The sequence below is a fragment of the Cyanistes caeruleus genome, chromosome 5 (genome assembly GCF_971803275.1).
Source record: "Cyanistes caeruleus chromosome 5, bCyaCae1.hap1.1, whole genome shotgun sequence".
In the NCBI taxonomy this organism is placed as follows: Eukaryota; Metazoa; Chordata; class Aves; order Passeriformes; family Paridae; genus Cyanistes; species Cyanistes caeruleus.
This window is the reverse complement of record NC_141705.1, coordinates 45,260,278-45,277,623: the sequence shown is the minus strand read 5'-3', so window position 1 is coordinate 45,277,623 and position 17,346 is coordinate 45,260,278. Positions and strand designations below refer to the sequence as shown.

The 17,346-nt window shown below is 43.7% G+C and overlaps 1 protein-coding gene and 2 long non-coding RNA genes across 8 annotated transcripts in view; 1 reads left to right on the top strand and 2 right to left on the bottom strand.

Moving 5' to 3' along the window:
- Positions 1–445: 445 nt before the first annotated feature.
- Positions 446–13,710, bottom strand: LOC111928342 (uncharacterized). Its single transcript, XR_002864032.2, has 4 exons — positions 13,462–13,710; positions 6,622–6,724; positions 5,757–5,888; positions 446–692 (listed from the first exon to the last, which is right to left on the bottom strand). It is a non-coding gene; the product is annotated as an uncharacterized LOC111928342 (long non-coding RNA).
- LOC147653076 (uncharacterized) lies at positions 10,700–16,165 on the top strand. Its single transcript, XR_015287607.1, has 2 exons — positions 10,700–11,674; positions 13,945–16,165. It is a non-coding gene; the product is annotated as an uncharacterized LOC147653076 (long non-coding RNA).
- The window catches only part of SLC20A2 (solute carrier family 20 member 2), a 57,207-nt gene continuing 55,070 nt past the window's right edge, over positions 15,210–17,346 (bottom strand). For all 6 annotated transcript variants that reach the window (XM_086891643.1, XM_086891644.1, XM_086891645.1 and 3 more), the window contains one exon: positions 15,210–16,864. In XM_086891643.1, the coding sequence (XP_086747769.1) occupies positions 16,700–16,864 (165 nt within the window). In that variant the 3' untranslated portion in view covers positions 15,210–16,699. The remainder of the gene's footprint in view (positions 16,865–17,346) is intronic.

Below are 17,346 nucleotides of genomic sequence, written 5' to 3'. Positions count from 1 at the left end.
GGAGAGGGGTTAAAGTATAGTTAAGACTTCAGATTAATTGAATTTACTTGTGCACTGGTGGCTTTGCTCCAGTTTCCCAGGAGACTAAGCCATGAGTTGTAATGACAATGTTTTGCAAAGAACTTTAGAAAATGAGCTAAACATCCAATAAAAAGAATTGAAGTCTTAATGAGTAACTGTTCTGCCATTAAGGCTCTGTTCTTCCTTTGCTACTAAAAATAAATAAATAAATAAATAAATTTGTGCATTCTAATGTTCTTCATTAAAGTTCTGAGACTGGTAGCACAGATCCTTTTTGATGTTACCCTTTTCCCACCTTTTCTGAAAGCTTCTTTCAGGACTGCGACCTTTCTTTTTCCACTTTAAATCCCTGTGTAATACAGACACTAGAGGAGAGAGAAAAAAACTAAGAAAATTTAGCAATTCCCACATAGAAGGCACTCACTTCCTGTGTAGAAGTAGTGCAGGCTGATTTTTCCTCTGTAAGTGCTTCAGAGTTCTCCTGGGGAAGCTCAGAATCTGTTTAATTCAATGTCAGCTCTGCTCCTGTATCATACATGTTGTTTCTTCTTACTTGTTTTGATGAGTAGCATTTAAAAGCAGGTTTGTGACTGAGCTTACTGGGGCCTGCTGCTGAAAGCTCCCTTTGAATCTTCGCAGTGATTTTGCAGAGAGAGGGTTCTGGATGAATTCTATAAAAAGAATAAGAGGACGAGAGCAGTTAGGGCAGGGCAAAGAGTTGTGCTGGGGTGTGGGAGATGCTCCTTCCATTCTGACATGAATTCAGCCCTGGGGATTTTTTCAGAAAGCTGAAAGCTGCAAAATCACTGTGAAGATTCAAAAGGAGTTTTCAACCTTTAATAACCTTTCCTGTAACACAAAGTCATGAAGAAGTGTGCCAGAAATAAGATGTTTAACTGCCATGGTATCTGATAAGATAAAAAGGGTTTTTTGGAGTTTCCCATAAAACAGTGAAGTAGTCGAATCTTTTATTCCCTTAACTTTCAGCACTGTTAATAATTCATTTCCTACATTCCTGGTGTTTGGGTTTTTTCCATGTTTGTAGTCAATGAGTATTAGAGTTAATTTTTATCTTCTGAGCTCTAACATTCTCCATCTTGACATTTTTGTGCTATGTTTTTATTCAATCCTTTGTCATTCATAATGAGCTGAAAGCTTGTTAGATGCTGCTGTTGACAGGGGATTTCTAGCCCTGCCCAGAAAAATAACCTTGTGTTGCCCTGTGTCAGCCTGGGGCCCAAGGTGTGTCTCCAGCAAGGCTCACTCCTTGGCGGGTTTGAAGCAAATCTGCATCCCGCCTTTACGGCACCCAAGGACAAAATCCATCAGGATTGTTTCATGACAGCAATGTTCTGAAGGATAATGTGGGTTTTGACAGAAGTCACCTGCATCTCCAGTGACCTTCAACAGGGCAGGCACGTGCTGCCCCTCCTTGCATGGGCAAGGATAATTCTGTCTTTCTCTGGGATTGTAAAGCATTTGCCTAGATTTCTGCCTGATGGTTTAGGTGGAATCATTTGCCAAGTGCATATTTGCATGGACTAAAATAGAACTTTAAAAACAAATTAAGGGTAGGTTTCTGATTTTCCCCTTTGGGGCTTTTGAAAAGGAATACATAGAATAGTTTGTTTCTCAAATAAAGAAGTGACATTTGAACTACTCTTTTGTAAAATGAAAACACAGGGAGTCTTTAAATAAAGCTTCCCATTTCACCTCCCAGGACATCCTGGGGTTTCCATATGTCTTAGCAGTTGCCTGAAGAGCTGTGCCAGAGCCTTGTGGTGGCTGTGTTTCAGAAAATACCATGTGATGCCAGCTGAATGTGTGTGGGTGTCCTCTGTGTATTGCTGAATCAACATTGTTTACTTGCTGAACTCAGAAGCACTTTATCATGAGGAAAAGAAATGGAGTTTACTGCATGAAAAATGTATACAGGCACAAAGGTCCATGCCATCATTACTGTAAAAAAGCACTGAAGCATTCTGTGGAAAAAATTCACAGTTAATAGTGCCTTACATTGGGATGATTATCTTTGTTATCTCTTCCTGCCTCAGTGCAGGATTTGCATTGATAAATCCTGCTTTACTAGCAGCAGAAATTTGCAAAACCATTCTAGCATTGCAGTCCACAGATACATAATATCTATTACCTTCCTGGCTGGACAATGAGCTGTCACAGAAAAAAAAAATTACTAAACCTTCAATTTGTTTCTTTCAGGAGTGTCCTCTTCATATTCTGCTACTAATAATGCACACATAAATGGAAACTACTGTATTATTTAGAGGGATGATGCTACAAAATCCAGTTTAAAACATCTTCACATACTGCACACAGTACCCTAAATTACGTAGAATCTCATGTCTTGAAACGTAGGTCTTTCATCTTCAGCATCTGTGCAGGGGCCTCCTTCCTTGAGCTGTGCCTGGCAGTTCCCTGGCTCCCATTCTGGTCCCCAGCTCCACAGGAAATGGGGGGTTCTGCACTCCCCTCTTCATCAGTCATAATATGCTGGTCCTGAAAAGTGTCTCTCAGACACAAAACTAAAGCTCAAATGAAGATGGGAAGGAACAATCAAATTCCCCTAAGGCTCACAAAGAGGGGTGTTCAGCACTCAAAGGCATCAACATCAGAAAGCCAGTAGGTACTTAGGTGCCAGCTTACAACAGAATCAGCTGCAGATAGATGCCTAGGTCTGGACTGACTACTGAGTTTCAGACAGCCTGAAGAACCATTGGTTGTTTAATTAAATTGAGCTTTTTAATTTTTAAAATTAAATTGAGCTTTTACTTGGTTTGTGTTTGGTCACTCAAGAGATCTCCAGCTCTTCTCAGCAGTGGGCAGCTTGGACATGTGTGAGCCAAACTGCAAATATGTCCTGGTGCTGAGACTCTTTTGTAGCAGTTCTTTATAGTGCCCTCTCTGCATCAGTTCAATCACTACTGTCTCCAAAAATTACCTGCTGCAAAGCTCTTTATGAATACTTTTGGACTCTTAACATGCTAAAGCATATTTCTGCTTTAGCATGTTATTTCTTTTCTTCATTGTGGCTTCCTGCTTCTTTGTGGGTAAGGGCAAAGCAGGAACCAAGCTCTGTAGTAACATTAACTTGTGCAGAGAGGGAAAAAAAGAATATAAATTATTTATGTGCCTCATGGCTTACTTTTGAGCTCATCTTCAGGAAGCTCAGCTTCTTTTAAGCCTTTGATACTTTCATAGGTGAGCCTTCTCCTTTAAAAAAAAAGTAAATAAAAATAGTTTTTAAGCCTTTTCCTGTATTTGGCTTTTCCAGGAAGTTTAGCACATTTCTTGCATTTGCTTGGGTTTCCTATTTTGCCTTTTGAACAGTGAAATTGTTGAATGGAACACCTGAAGCTCAGACTCCTTAGAGTTAGCAGGACACTGCTGCACTTTTCTAAAATTGCTTACTTAAGGCTGCCTATTTCCATACCAGAAAACTTACCCTTCTGCACAGGACTACATTTGAAAAAAAAAAAAGTAAATTTATTTCTTAGAGCCATATACTTTTGATAACTGATTTCAGAGCCAGGACTGATGCAGCAGACATAGCCAATCTCTAAATCAGTAGGTATTTATACAATACAGGAAGAAAAGTGCAATCAAACTTCAACTGAGACAAGGGAAATGAAGAAAAGCTGTCAGGCTGGAATAAGTTTTACAGGAGAACTCTTGACAGTGAGGTCTTGTAAAATATCTGTACCACATTATATGTTTGTTCATGTTTTTAGTAGTTATGGCAGCATAAGAATTAGGTATGTAATGAACTTAAAAGCAATAGGGAGGATTATGCAAAATGCTTCAACATTAAGGCCTGGAGTTATAAAAAAATAAGTAAATTTCATAGCATGATGTGCAAGAGCATACAGCTCTGAATTCATGAAAAGGCACTCTAAGAGTTCATCTCTTGAAAGTGACAGAAGATGGCTGGAGCTTCAGTTGCACACTGGATGAACAGGAACCAAGAAAAAGGTGTGGCTGTCAGAAAAAAATAATCCTAGGATGTTTTGGATATATTTTTACTAGACATGTAACAAGTAATAGCATCACAATGATTTTTTTTTTTTTTTTTAATATAATGTGGTACAGATATTTTCAAACATTTTCCTGAAAATCTTAATGGAAGATGGCTTGTTTGTAAATGTAAAATGAAGTCATGAAGCAAAGCATAATAATGCTGTGGCTGCAGGGTAGCTAGATAAAAACTTTTAGTAGCTTTAGTCCAGATATTAGGCAAAGCCCTCATTTGAGTAATACTCTGAAAGATTTACATCAGTGACAACAAGAACTGGAAAGAGCCTTTAGGATAAAGCTTGGTTGTTTCCAAAAGGCATGCTATGGGATGGTTGTCTTCAGGAGTAGAAGACCAGACTCTAGCTCTGAAGCGAATTTCTTCCAGTCCTCTGGTACAGCTACAAATAAAAGCTGAGCTATTTCACTTGCCCTCTTCCAGAACTATCAGTGCAAGGAACCACTTTTAAGCCCTCTGCAGAGATCACCTTTTTGCTCATCTCCTCTTTTGATTGTGAGCACATTGCAGTGCTGTGTAGGACTCACAGAGATGGTCTAACCTTGTCTTTGCTCCAGCTGTGCCTAGTTTAACTGAAGGAAGATTAATGTCTGAGGTAACACAGTTTATATTCACTTCACACTGTTCTGTTCCCAAGTATCTTATTTCTCCAGGTTGGAGGCAGAAGTGATATTATCTCCCATTGAACAACCCAGCTGATATGGTCTGTGTTAGACCATGGCAGTGGAAGAAAGGAAGGAGTTAACAGATTAGGTTCTTCAGTTATTGCCAAATTCTCCTTGCTTGCATTTGGTTTGCTCAATAAACCACACATTGTAGGCAATGTGCCCCCAGCACCCTGGGTTGGACATTTAATTGCTTATGACCACAAAAACTGATAATCTTGTGGCCAGTGATGTGAGCAACACTTCCCTTTCCAGTTTAACAGAAATTGCCCAGCAGTTACGGTGCTTCCTGCCCTTCCACGTGCAGTTCAGCAGCACACGGATGCCTGGGCAGGAACAGCCTCCCACAGGAGCTGTGGCACGAGGGAAGCCTTTTCAGCTCTGGCTCATGACTCTAAGCTAACCAAGCCAGCAGGAAAACCACAACTGCCATCACCTCAGGGATTGCTGCAGGGCTTCTGCAGTTGGACAAGGTGACTCAAACTCAGCCAGTAAAACCCTGATCTGCAAAGCACCACATGTGCAGGTGGCATTGCTCAATGTACATCTTCATCAAGTGAGCCAAAAAATACAGACTTATGGAAACAAGGAACTGAATTCAGCTTTAAAAAAGGGGCAGCCCAAAGATTACAACTCTGATTAAATTTTTCGTACAACTTGGATTAATTTCTCCTTTCTTCTGTTGAAGATGACTATCTCCCATTTTGTAAAGGTGAAAGGAAGGGCATAAATAAAATAGGTCATCTATGAGAACATCAAAGCTAAGTGGGATGACACTGCAAGACCAGCAAGTTTATGCTGCCTCATCCTGCATATAATAGTTTTCCATTACTACAATGTGCTTTTCAAAGTGCAAAGTTTCCTGGAAAACACACCACAGTAACACAGACCTGTACTCCAAGCCTGTTGGTAGGTGTGGTTAAAACACATATGTTCTCTTTAAAGGCATGTACATACATTCTTTGTGCCTGAAGAAAACACAGTGGAAAGATGCCATTTAAGAAATTTACATCCCAGTAACTTACCTGACATGTTCTCAGATGCCAGCATAGGATCAGTGATCTCCCACAGGGCCGAGTTCATTACCACAAAAGTAGCATATAGTATTATTTTCTATTAGTACCTGCAAACTTCTATGCATCTGATGCTGCAAAATCCTGTCGAAAGAAATTGGCAAAAAAAAAAAAAGGCAGAGGGTTGAAATCAGTAATTTTCTTAGGGAGGTATGGAGTGGTTGTACTTGGGAGCTGAGATTAGGGGAGGGATCAGAACCGAGCCTGGCCCTGCAGAAGTCCAGTCTCACACTTCCCAGTGTTGGTTTCCCACTCCCACTTTTGCCAGAGGCCCACACTTCAGGCAGTCATTTCAGAATGTGGGAAAACATCAGTGACCAGTCTGAACTCAGCTTGCTAACAAATTATCAGCTGCAGTTCCAGTAAGAAAAACATATTTTTCTATTGGTGTGCATTTTCCTCAACAACCCCACTAGAAAATTCCCACTCAGCTGCTGAACCTACTGGGCCTGCAGAGCCTGAACTCTGCCTGCCTGGGCAGCTGCCAGCAGGATGCATCTTCCAAGCATCCAACAGCACTTACAACCCATGATGTAGGCAGGTTGTCCAGTGGGAACGCCTAGAAATTATATGTAAGTGTTTTAGTGCACTAATGGATAAGTCATTATCTTTCACCTGGGAGCCTCATTCAAAGACACAATTCTTGCTCAAGAAAAACAAGCTTGAATTCCAAGATGCACTGTTAGGTAAAGCTGCACGCCCTCGAATATCAGCCTGTGGGATGTGACTGGGATAAATGAAGAAATGGTGCTGGCAGGTATGATGTGAAGTAAAACAAAGTCTTCCACAACTGACTGAAGAAACAAGTGATGTTTACTATCTGTTGAAACACAGCAGGGGTTCATCTGTCACACCTTAGTGCTTTGTTAAAAAGTCAGCACAACTGTGGCTGCAGTTGCCATCTCAGGGGAGTCCAGATCCTGCAATGGAAATAGCACAGAGAGCTTTCCAGGAGCTTGAAGGCTTAACCTAAGTGGACAATTTGTTTTTATAGAGGTGAAAATAATTGACACCATCTTTGTTAATCACATCTGCCATCACTGCTGCCCCCCAGCGAATGCTACAAAAGACAACCGAGTATGGCTGGCAGAATTTCTTTTTGTCTTCAAAGTGAATCAGGCAGGACAAAAAAATCAAACACATTCTCAAATTTGCACTTCTGTGGCTCTTTTGAAATGAGACATGTTGCCAAGCCATTTCTAAGAGAATACTTATTTCTTAGTGTTTGCTATTTACTGGAAATGGTGTAAACGTGAGTAATTCCTGTTCCATTGAAAAATCTTTACCTCATTTTAAATTGTTTGTAGGAATCCTAGGCATAAAGAACAAGATTTGTCTCAGCCCAAATTCCATAAGGGGAGGGTTTTTTAATGAAACACACTTTCTGGCAGGGCTCTGTTGCCCAGTGACCTGTGTGGTACCCTGTTGCTGCAGGGAAGGATGACACACACACAAGAATTCACCACCACCTCACGAGTGCCAGCAGGGAATCAGAGCAGTGTATGGGAGTCCCTGGAGCACCACATTCTAGGAAACTGTCCAGCTGATCTCCTCACCCAACTGCTCTTGTTAACAGTTTAATAACCTTCTGGGGTATTTTGGGGCCATCAGGATATTTTTGGCCGGTTACCCCTCCTATCACCAGGCTCTCTCCTCCCCGATGCAGCACCACATGGTTCAGGGTGGGGGATTGATGGTGATGATGACAAAAGACCTGGGGAAGACGGCAGCTGCCAGGATTCCGATCTGCTCAGGCCTGCCCTGAGCCCCCCACTCCTCCAGCCATGGGAACAGGGCTGGCACTGGGCTGTGTGGAGACTTGGGAACTGCCTTTTGTCCCAGATCTCCCCAGCATCAGCTGGGGAGCCTCGGGGCTGAGCCCAAACACGCAGGGTTAGGACTCTGCTGCCAGCCTGGGAACAGCAGCATGGTCCTGGTTCCAGACCCTAAAGCAGAACCACAGAATATTCTGAGTTGGAAGGGACCCACAAGGGTCATGGAGTCCAACTCTTAAGTGAGTGGCCCATACAGGGATCAAACCCACGAGCTTGGCATTACCAGCACCAGGTTCTAACCAGCTATATCCCAGCACTGGGCTCTGTGTTTCTGAGCACAGCAACACAGGACTTGGTCTCCTGTGTTCCAAGCCCCAGATTTGACCAAAAGAACCTCCTTTCAAAGCTGCACCAGCTAATCCCCATTTCCACTTCCTTAAACCACAGGATTTAGCCTCAGTTTTTTGGCCTCTAAGTTGACCAAATGAGTCTAATTCCAAGTCCCCAAAAAACACATGACTTGGTATCTGTTTCCAAGCTCAACAGTGCAGAACTTGGTCTACAATTTGCTAACCCTAAAACTGCCCAAATGAGCCTGTTTCCAAGCCCCAAAAATGCAGGACTTCAGGACAGTTTTTCAAGAAGTAAAACATAGCACTTTATATCAGTTTTCAAAACCTTAAACTGCCCCAGATGAGCATGGTTTCAAATTTGCAAAACACAGGACTTCTTTTGTTTTTCAAGCCCCCTCAAAAAGCATGACTTACTGTTTCCGAGTCCTAAACCTAGCCAGTTTGGAAAAGCCATACTAGTTGCCTGAAGGGCAGATGAAAGGAAAAGATAAATTCAATTAAAACCTCAGACAACTTCATCATTTTTGAGGCAGCTGAAGAGATGCAGGCAGTGTCCATCCTGCTGCTGCTCTGCCACTGGGATTTCTGGTTCCAACACTGCCTTCAGCTTTGATGGCCCTTATTTGACACAACTCCATTAGCACCAAACTCCAGACTAACTTACACAGCCTGGCTGTATCTTTTTATATCCCTGACCCCAATCCAACATTTCTGAGCCAAATTCACCTGCTCTGGCATAGCTGGAAGCAATGCAAGGGGGAAGGTGAAGGATCTCCTGGTGTTCCAATAGATGAGCACAAGTTTCCACTAACCATGCACTACCAGCAGGTCTCAGTGACAGATGCAATTTCCCTTCTGGGTTGAACTGAGCTGCATTGAAATCAGTATCATCTGCAGGAACAGGTCCTGCTGCTCCTCAGAAGGCTCATTAGGGAGCTGCTTGGTTCTGTCAGGTGGGACACACAACTCTTTCCGTGGTAATTAGAGCCTTTGGCAGACTCCAAAAAGGCTAAACTTTTATATGTGCCTATGAGCCTCAAAGCCTGCTGAATTCATAGACATTTGTCCCTGTAGCTACAGCCCCAGTAAGCCCAGCCACAGAGCTCTGTCCCACTTTGTGTCATGGTGACACAGCAATAGCTGTCACTCATTCTGATGGATAAAAAGGTGGCATTTTAGGGGACACTTGGTCTCCTCTATTTAATAGGCCTGAACTGGAGGATCAGTTCTTTGTAAAGTTTTTCTGTACCACCTGATGGCACACTTGCATTAGCACACTGCAGGCTGAAGGCAGCATAAATCAACCAGCACATTCTGGCCAAAGTTGTACCACTTAGTTTCTTCTGCATAATTAACATACCTTTTTAATTGATTACAGGATCCAACACTGGAGTATTGAGTAAAGATAAGCAGGGCATACAAAATAATTACAGGAAAAAGCCCCGCATTTTGCAATTTTTATCCCATATAGTACCTGGATAATTATTTTTTTCTATTTTTTTTTTCTAGTTAATTTGGTAAGAAAGAAACTTGCCATTGCCTTCCTAAGACTTGTTTCCCAAGGATGACAGATTTTCCTTGCCCTCTATTTTCTCTTTCAGAAGGTTTGTAGCAGATTATTTCAATTGCATTTGTTACTAAACTGCAAATCAAAAGTGATTTCTCTCCTCCAAGTAATATAATTATGACCCAACTACATATCACAGAAACAAACTCCAGTGGGCTATATAAGAGTGTGAAGTGTTATCGTAGAATATTTTGGGTAGGAAGGGCCCTTATAGATCATCTGAGTTACCACATTTGCCACGTACCACTGGTTGGTTATCAATACATCAGCAAATGCCACAGATGGTTACAGACCACAAGTAGAACAACTTGCTGGTCTGTTGGATTTTATGACTTTGAGAAGAATGTATTAAAATATTTATTAGCTCTTTACCTGCAGAATCTTGATGAAGGATGTAAACAAGCTGTATCTGAACTTTAACATCTCCAAGTGGGAGCCTCTCAGATAAATGTTGTGGGTAGCACCCGAGAGATTTTGAAGCGTTTCTTGTCCTGACTTCCTCCTTTGCCCACTGAATGGCAGTAGCTGGGATAATTGCAGCTTCAGGAAAAATAACTGCTAAGCAATGGTAGCAGAAAAGCCATACAGCCATTTTCTCAATTACATTAAGTGGAAATTTAGTCCTTGAGTACTGCTTCTGACACTGGCTGAGCAGAATAAGAGCAGGCACCCTGGTGGCTTGGAGGATGATGAAGGCAGGAGAAAGACTGCTCTCTTTGCTCTCTGACCATCGTCTCTATGCCACCCATTTGAAAAGTCAGTCACCTCTGCCCCAGAAATAATGTTGGTATGAGGATAAAACCAATAGATTTCCTTCTAATAGAGGCCCCTTTTTGCTGGTGAATTTTGAGAAAGGCCATTAGCATCCCTGTAGCAATGTTTCTCTTCTGGTTTTGTATCAGCAGCTTGAGTTTCTGCCATTATTTGTTTGTCTCAGCCACAACCTCTTGATCTCTGAAGGCTATTTTCATATGGTTAGTATGTCCTTCCCACCTCATTTATTTCTATCCTTTCTGTTTATCCTGGTACTTGTGCTTTTTATCAACACCATCTGCAAAGTCCTCATATTTGTTACTGGTTCCTACAAATTAGAAATTTTTGTGTCTGTACATTCTAGTGCAAAGGGGATGTGGAGTCATTTTCAGTAACAAAGGAAATATGTTTACATTTGATGTAAACTACCCAAAATGAAAGGATGAAGCAAACAAGCAAGAAGTCTTTGCCATAATACATATGACAAATAATGTAAATTCAGGAGATTTTTTTTTCAAATTATATCTAAGAGCATTTGCTCCAGCCTTCATAAAGGAAGGGAAACTGCCTAAGGAACATTATTTGGGAAAGTAATAGCAAGGACAGGTTTTTATGGAAGAGAACAGCCAGCAAGTTGATAAAGCCTTTCAACCTCTTTTTGCAGTGCTTAGAAACCTTAACCCAAATATATAAAAAGGTTTTTAGCCAACCTTAACATAATGTAGCTCTTGAACTGTTGTCTCAAAGATTCAGGGCACAGACTTCTGTATCCAAATTGTTCTAAGTGCTTAGAAAAAAAATACCTGAAACTTTGGAAAGCAGCAAAAGCAGCGCATGGCTGTGACCTAAAAATCCAAGTGCATTCACCTTTGTCTACCATCCAAAGTTTGTCCACAGAATTGAATTTGTGGCATTCTCCTCATAAAGTGACCAAGCTCTTCATGGTCCTTGGGTCTAGTCTCAAGTTTCCTCTCTCCCTGTCATAATTTCTTGTGCCAGTTCCACACTGGTTTTGGTGTATTTTGAGCAGCACTTGACCCCAGCACTGACAGGCACTTTATCAGTGTAACAAAGCATCTCTGTTCTCATGGGAAACAGAAGCAGTCATCTGTCAGAAAGCAGCCAAGACTTACTGCAGGTTGTCATGCAAAGTCAGAGACCGAGAAGAGAGAAATTGTCAGCTTTACCTTGATAAGCTTGTGAGTGTGAAAGACATGTCACATGCAATTTCCATTACAGAGATCACCAGGATTCCATGAGAAGCAAGAATGAGTGGAAAAATCTGGCATACAGAAAATTACTCAGACCAGAAACCAGGGCAGTTGCAGGTGTGCCTGTTTTCCATAGGAATTAAGAGGACTCAACATTGTTTTGCAAGATCAAGAGAAGATCATCCATTACAAAGTGCATTAAGAAAGCAAGGTAACATTTTTAAATTAACCTTCCTATATTTTTTCCCCTCCAGCAAAAAAGATGATAAATCCTCTCACAGTAGGAAAGCAGTTTTAGTATCATCCAAAAATGCTTTAGTGTTTTTCCACTTAGAACCATCTTCCTGTTTCACATAAGAGCAGTGTACTACACTCTCCTCACCTTTCCTTGACACTGGCAACTTCTCCTGCAGTACAAGCATCTCCTCCCTTTGTGCCAGGATATCCCTAGGGTGGATATCCCTAGTTAGTGAATGAAGCCAGCTTTCAGAGGCAGAGAACCCCAGCTGTCCTTACACTGAGAGACCAGAAACAAGTTCTTTAGCAGCAGCTTGAATTGTGTAAGCTGTGTGAGCAGCTCACAGCAAAGGAACTGGAATGCACGGTGCCATTGTGTGAGAAGATCCATCCAGGGGCTGACTGCAACTGGGCAATGAAGAGAACTGGCCACCAGCTGGACACCTGCCACTCCTTTTTCTCTTCCTGAAGCACAGCAATTAATAATGATCTACAGTAAATACTTGCACTGCAGTAGCATGTCACATCCTTGAATTTAGGGTTTATCAGATGAGAAGTCATCTTCCTGAAGTTGGATGTGTAGTGTCAGCTGGGACAGATGCAAGGAGCCATGAAACTCAGACATTATTTGTGCTTGGTTTCTGGGCCCCAACTTTGTTTTGAAGCTGGTTGCAATCAAGGAAGGAAACAAGCTTTTGTTATTCACATTCACCTTCTCACATAAAAAATCCTCTGCACCTAAAAGCTGGTAACAGCACAGCATATTTGTACAAGTTAATACTATTTCACTTAGGAAAAATAATGCCCTTTTGAAAACTGAAATTAGTTGAAAAGTGGTGTAATATGCTTATAAAATCTTTCAGACCAATGCTACCCTGGAAAAAGTGTTTGCTCATCAATACAGTGCTAAAATAGCATCACTGGAGAAGTTCACCAGCCTAGTTTTAAAAACTCTAGTGACATACTGGTTACTTCTGCAAGACAGGTAGAAGAAAAGTCTTCTTGTATCAATCAGTATGAAATATATTTTAATTCAGTGCAGCAGTAATACCTTTTCCTCCTAGAGCCTAAGATATTGGAAATTAAGCTGAGCGTTCAAAATTTATTTTTTTGTACAATATCACCTGGAAAGAGCACAGTTCACATTTTTGTTACATATTACTCCTTTCTGTTCTGCTTTACTGCTTAGAAAAAGGAGGCTCACAAAGCTTCTCATTGGTGTTAAAACCTTACTCCAGTTCAGGTAACCAGTAGGTGGAGTCAATGCTCCACCAAACCAGTTCACCAGTATCACTAAAGCAAGCTCCACGGAAGGAGCTTGGGACACAAAACCAAAGGTCCTTAACCTTAAAAAAAACCAAAAAACAAAATCAAAACAAACCACTTTTCCCATCGTCTACCCTCTCTAGAGAAGTAACAGCACAAGACACTAATTCAAGCAGTCTTCTGCCCTCCGAAAATATGGATCTGTCCATCAGCATCATCTTGCAGTCCAGGGTCCCCAAATCTGGAATAGGATCTCTCACAAAGCAACCCAGGTCTGTCTACCACAAACCAGCTAAGGGCCCTGTGCCTCTGCGTTGTCCTACCCCATGCATTTCCCCACTGCATTTCCTGGCCTCTCTCACCACACATGTCCCCCACAAGAAGCGTTTTGTGACCGCCTCCAGAACAAATCTCAGTGCCTGTGGCATGAGCAGAGCTCCTGCTCCAAGGGTAGTTCAGCCAGTCAGAGCAGTCAGGAGCACACAGGGCACTCACCTTGGAGGTGGGAGACCAGCAGCAGGGAGCTGGCAGAACAGGGCTGCTCTGCTGAGGACAGACCAGGATGCACAGGTCACCATGCCACAGCAACTTCAGCTGCACAGGGCAGGCACTCTGCCAAGCAGCACAAGTGGCAATAACGTGTCCCAGCATCATCCCAGCAACCATCAGACATATAAAGGCAAAGCAACTTTCATGGGCAAACCATGAAATCTGGTTGTGGGGTGAAAGCTGGAGGCAGGAGGAGAGGTTGGTGAGGGTAATTAGTCTATTATCACCTTCACACTGCCAGCTGGCTCCCCTCAGGCTGGTTTCAGTCAAAGATTTACCACTGGTCAGTGAAGCACAGTAGACACTGGTTTCTGAAATTCAAGGCTGCATCTCCTGGGCTAAAAGAGTTTATACTTGTAACAAGTATTTCCATTAGGCTTCTGTCTCTCTTACTTCCTGACCTGCTTCTTGTGTTCACTTTTCCTGCAGCCCCAGCAGCCTGTGCACACACACTGGAGAACCCCAGCACGCAGCAAGTTCTGCCTGGTGACAACCTTGCTGTCCTGTGTCCTGCCTGGAAGGGCTGCAGCCCTGAACCACGGTGGGAAGAGCTCCATCAGGGGATGGGACAGCCCTGCAGGGCTCAAAGATCCCATGTCTCTGTCGAGGTCTATCAGCATCTGGCTTGTAAATAGACCTTGGCTAAACAAGCTCAGCTCTCTGGCCCCACTGACCTCCGATGCTGCTGAAAAAATGCAAACCCTTCACCATTTCTTGAGCTGAAAGCAGACCAATTTTGATTGCTGCCTGAGCAAAGGGAGTTTTAACTGTGCCCGTATTTGCACCATGTTTCACCAGCTGTGCTTCCCCTGCAGTTTCTGCTTCTCTGGGCTGGCAAAGGACACCTCTGTGCTGTGAAGAAATCTCTGTGCTTTGGATTTTCCATCTCCCTCCACATTGAAGGTTATTGTAGCTGGGGCAGGAATACTTTGGAGATGCTTCTTTGCCAGCCATTTCCCTCACAGCAGTTTTATTTATATATGTGTGTGTTCAGACACCCAGCTGTGTGTGCTGGGGGATTATCACATACCCCCAGAGCTGGCACAGCACTCGGCACACTGTGTCTGGCAGGGTTGCAGCTGCGTCCCTGCCGCTGGAGTGAGAGAGGTCGGGTTTGTCTCTGTAGATAAAACAAGGTGGGAAGCTGCTGGGCCACTGGGCAGGCATTTGTTTGTGCAAGTGCCACGATAAAGTGAGCTCTTCCACCCTTTTCCACAGGTGCCAAATTGTCTCTGTGCCTTTACAGGCTGCTCTGGTCACTCAGCTGCTGCCCACCAGTCTCACCCATTTGCCAGCTCTATTTTTACCACAGCTCTAGGGTTTCAGAGGGGTTGGAAACCGGGCACCGCGGTACCATGGCAATAGGGATGCTTCCAGAGCCCCAGAAAGGAGAGCCAGAGTGAGGGGCAGCGAGTGCCCAGGGAATGTGTGTGAAGCAGCCCACGAGCTCCCAGACCTCGACAGAGAGACGCCTGTGAGCCAAGGCCGGGCAGAGCAAGGGCTGGGCACTGGGGCTGCCAGGACAGCAGGAAGAAAAGGGAGGTTTTGTCAGCGCCACACAGAGCATGGTCTGATCCCACTGACCACAGCAGACAAAGGACAAAAGGCGGCAGATGCCAAGGAGTAGGCTTTAACTGCCTGGGGAGCCTTCCCATTACAGCTGAGTAACACTCCAAAAACGCAAGAGACAGTTATAGGGGCTGTTTATCTTTTTATTATAAATTTGGTATGAATGACCAATGGAAAAATCACAATGGAGTACCAAGAACATTTTATCAAAATTTTAGCAGCATTTAAACAGTGACAGATTCCCAACCTCCTCTGGGCACCCCTTGCCCTTTGCCTCCCACCCACGAATCAGTAACCTCCACTCAAATGTGCTTTCCAGAGGCATGCAGGGGATGTGGCTGGCCATTTTTCCCCTGAGCTGCCATGAACAAAATCTCATCCCAAACGCTGGTTACCATTCAACCTCCATCCACACAGGGCCGGGCTCTGTCCCCTCCTTGCTGTAGGCAGCACAGCAGGAGGCTGGCTGGCTGTGGCTGGGATGGGACTTGCCAGCGGGGAGGCAGCACCTGCTCACATCCCCCCCTGCGTGGATCAGCACTCCCGTGGGCGCCCAATACCTCCAAGCACAAACCCGGGGCTGAGCCCTCTCCTGCCTGCCGCTGCCCTTCGCTCCTGTACGCGGGGGTGCCCCAGGGCTGCTGCCCCTGAGAGTGTGTGCTCGTGTCTGGAGGGAGAGAGGGAGGGGAGGCCGACGGTCTGTCCTCCCGCAGGAATCGAGAGCAGCCGGGAGCTGAGACTTGAAGGGGAAAGGGAGAAGGTGAGCAGTGAGATACTCAAGTATCAACCCACAAAATGAAGTCAGTTTGCTATCAGCTAATGTGGAGAGCCATGGGCTGCCGACTAAGTCACGAGAACTAATTTTTTGTGTGCGCTTTTTGTTTTAAAGTTACATTAAGACATGAACAGTACTATCCCAGCCTCACTGGCTGGAGCTTGGTGAAAACAACGCTGAATCAGAGGTGGGGAAACACAACACACGTGGAGACAACAACATAATATCGGCAAGCTATTCCCCTGCTTCTTTGGTACTTCCTAAACTTTCTTATCCAAAATATATAAGGGAAATGCACCATTTAAAGGTTATTGTTCATAAGTATTTACACAGCCATAACCATCACGCTATGATACACGAAAATCAATATGATATGAACAAAGTTATTTTATGAAAAGCACTTCTGCACATTTTATTTTGTTCCAGTATCTTAATAGCTTTAAAAAATTCATGTATTATGCAGTCCTGTACCTCGCTTCTTCTTATATCAAATGTACAAGAAACATTTCCTAATCCATACTCTTCTTCAAAAGATTAAAAAATAGCCACCAAAATGATACACTATGTACAAATTTTACTAAATATTAAGTTCTAGGCAATTATTTTCACCCCACTGATGATATAACTTAGGTATTGTTACCTACTATATGCATATATATTTCTTTAATATATAAGAAATGGCACCACATCACCATGTCACCAATATGACACATTGTTATGTACAGTAGATAAGAAGTTAGGTATGGAAGATGGATCCTCTCTGACTGCTTCTTTCACGGGAACGCTTCTCCCGTCGGTAGTAGCTTGGCCATTTCCCCTTTTCCCGGCAGAGGAAGCTCCTCAGATGTAAGGCAGGATCCCGTACATCAGCAGTGCCATCACGCCGGCGCTGAACAAGCCGGCCACCGGCACAGTCACAAACCACGCCAGGAAGATGTTGCGGAAGAGGCGCCAGTCGACGGCTTTCTTGGAGCGGATCCAGCCGACGGCCACCACGGAGCCAACCTTGGGAGCGTGGGGAAGAGAGAGGGAGACGAGGTGTGAGGGGTAGGTCTGAGCACATGTAACATGCCCACGGCCACACCAATGCCAGTCAGCTGATACCAAGCGTTGCTCTGAGATAAAGAAGGCCCTGAGGATGACAATGGCACTGTTCTGGTGTGGTGGCAGGAGGGTGACACTTCCAGGGTACTTAAACCTTTGTTTTTCAATGTTCGCCAATTTTTCATGGGTCTTGGGGTCAGCCAAAGGCAATAAAGTATGTTGGTGAGTTTTTTCTCTGCCCTGCTAACTCCTACATGAGCCTTCAATGCAACTGAGGCAGCCCTCCACCTGACTCAGTCTCCAGGGGAGAGAGAAAGTGTCCACTGACTCTGGCCTGGTCACAGTTCAAATTAGGAAAACACCAGGAAAGTTGTTTTCAAGGCTTTGGTGGAGAGCATTGCATGGGGCAGGCCAGGATAGCTACTGTGGTTCCTGTCCCACCT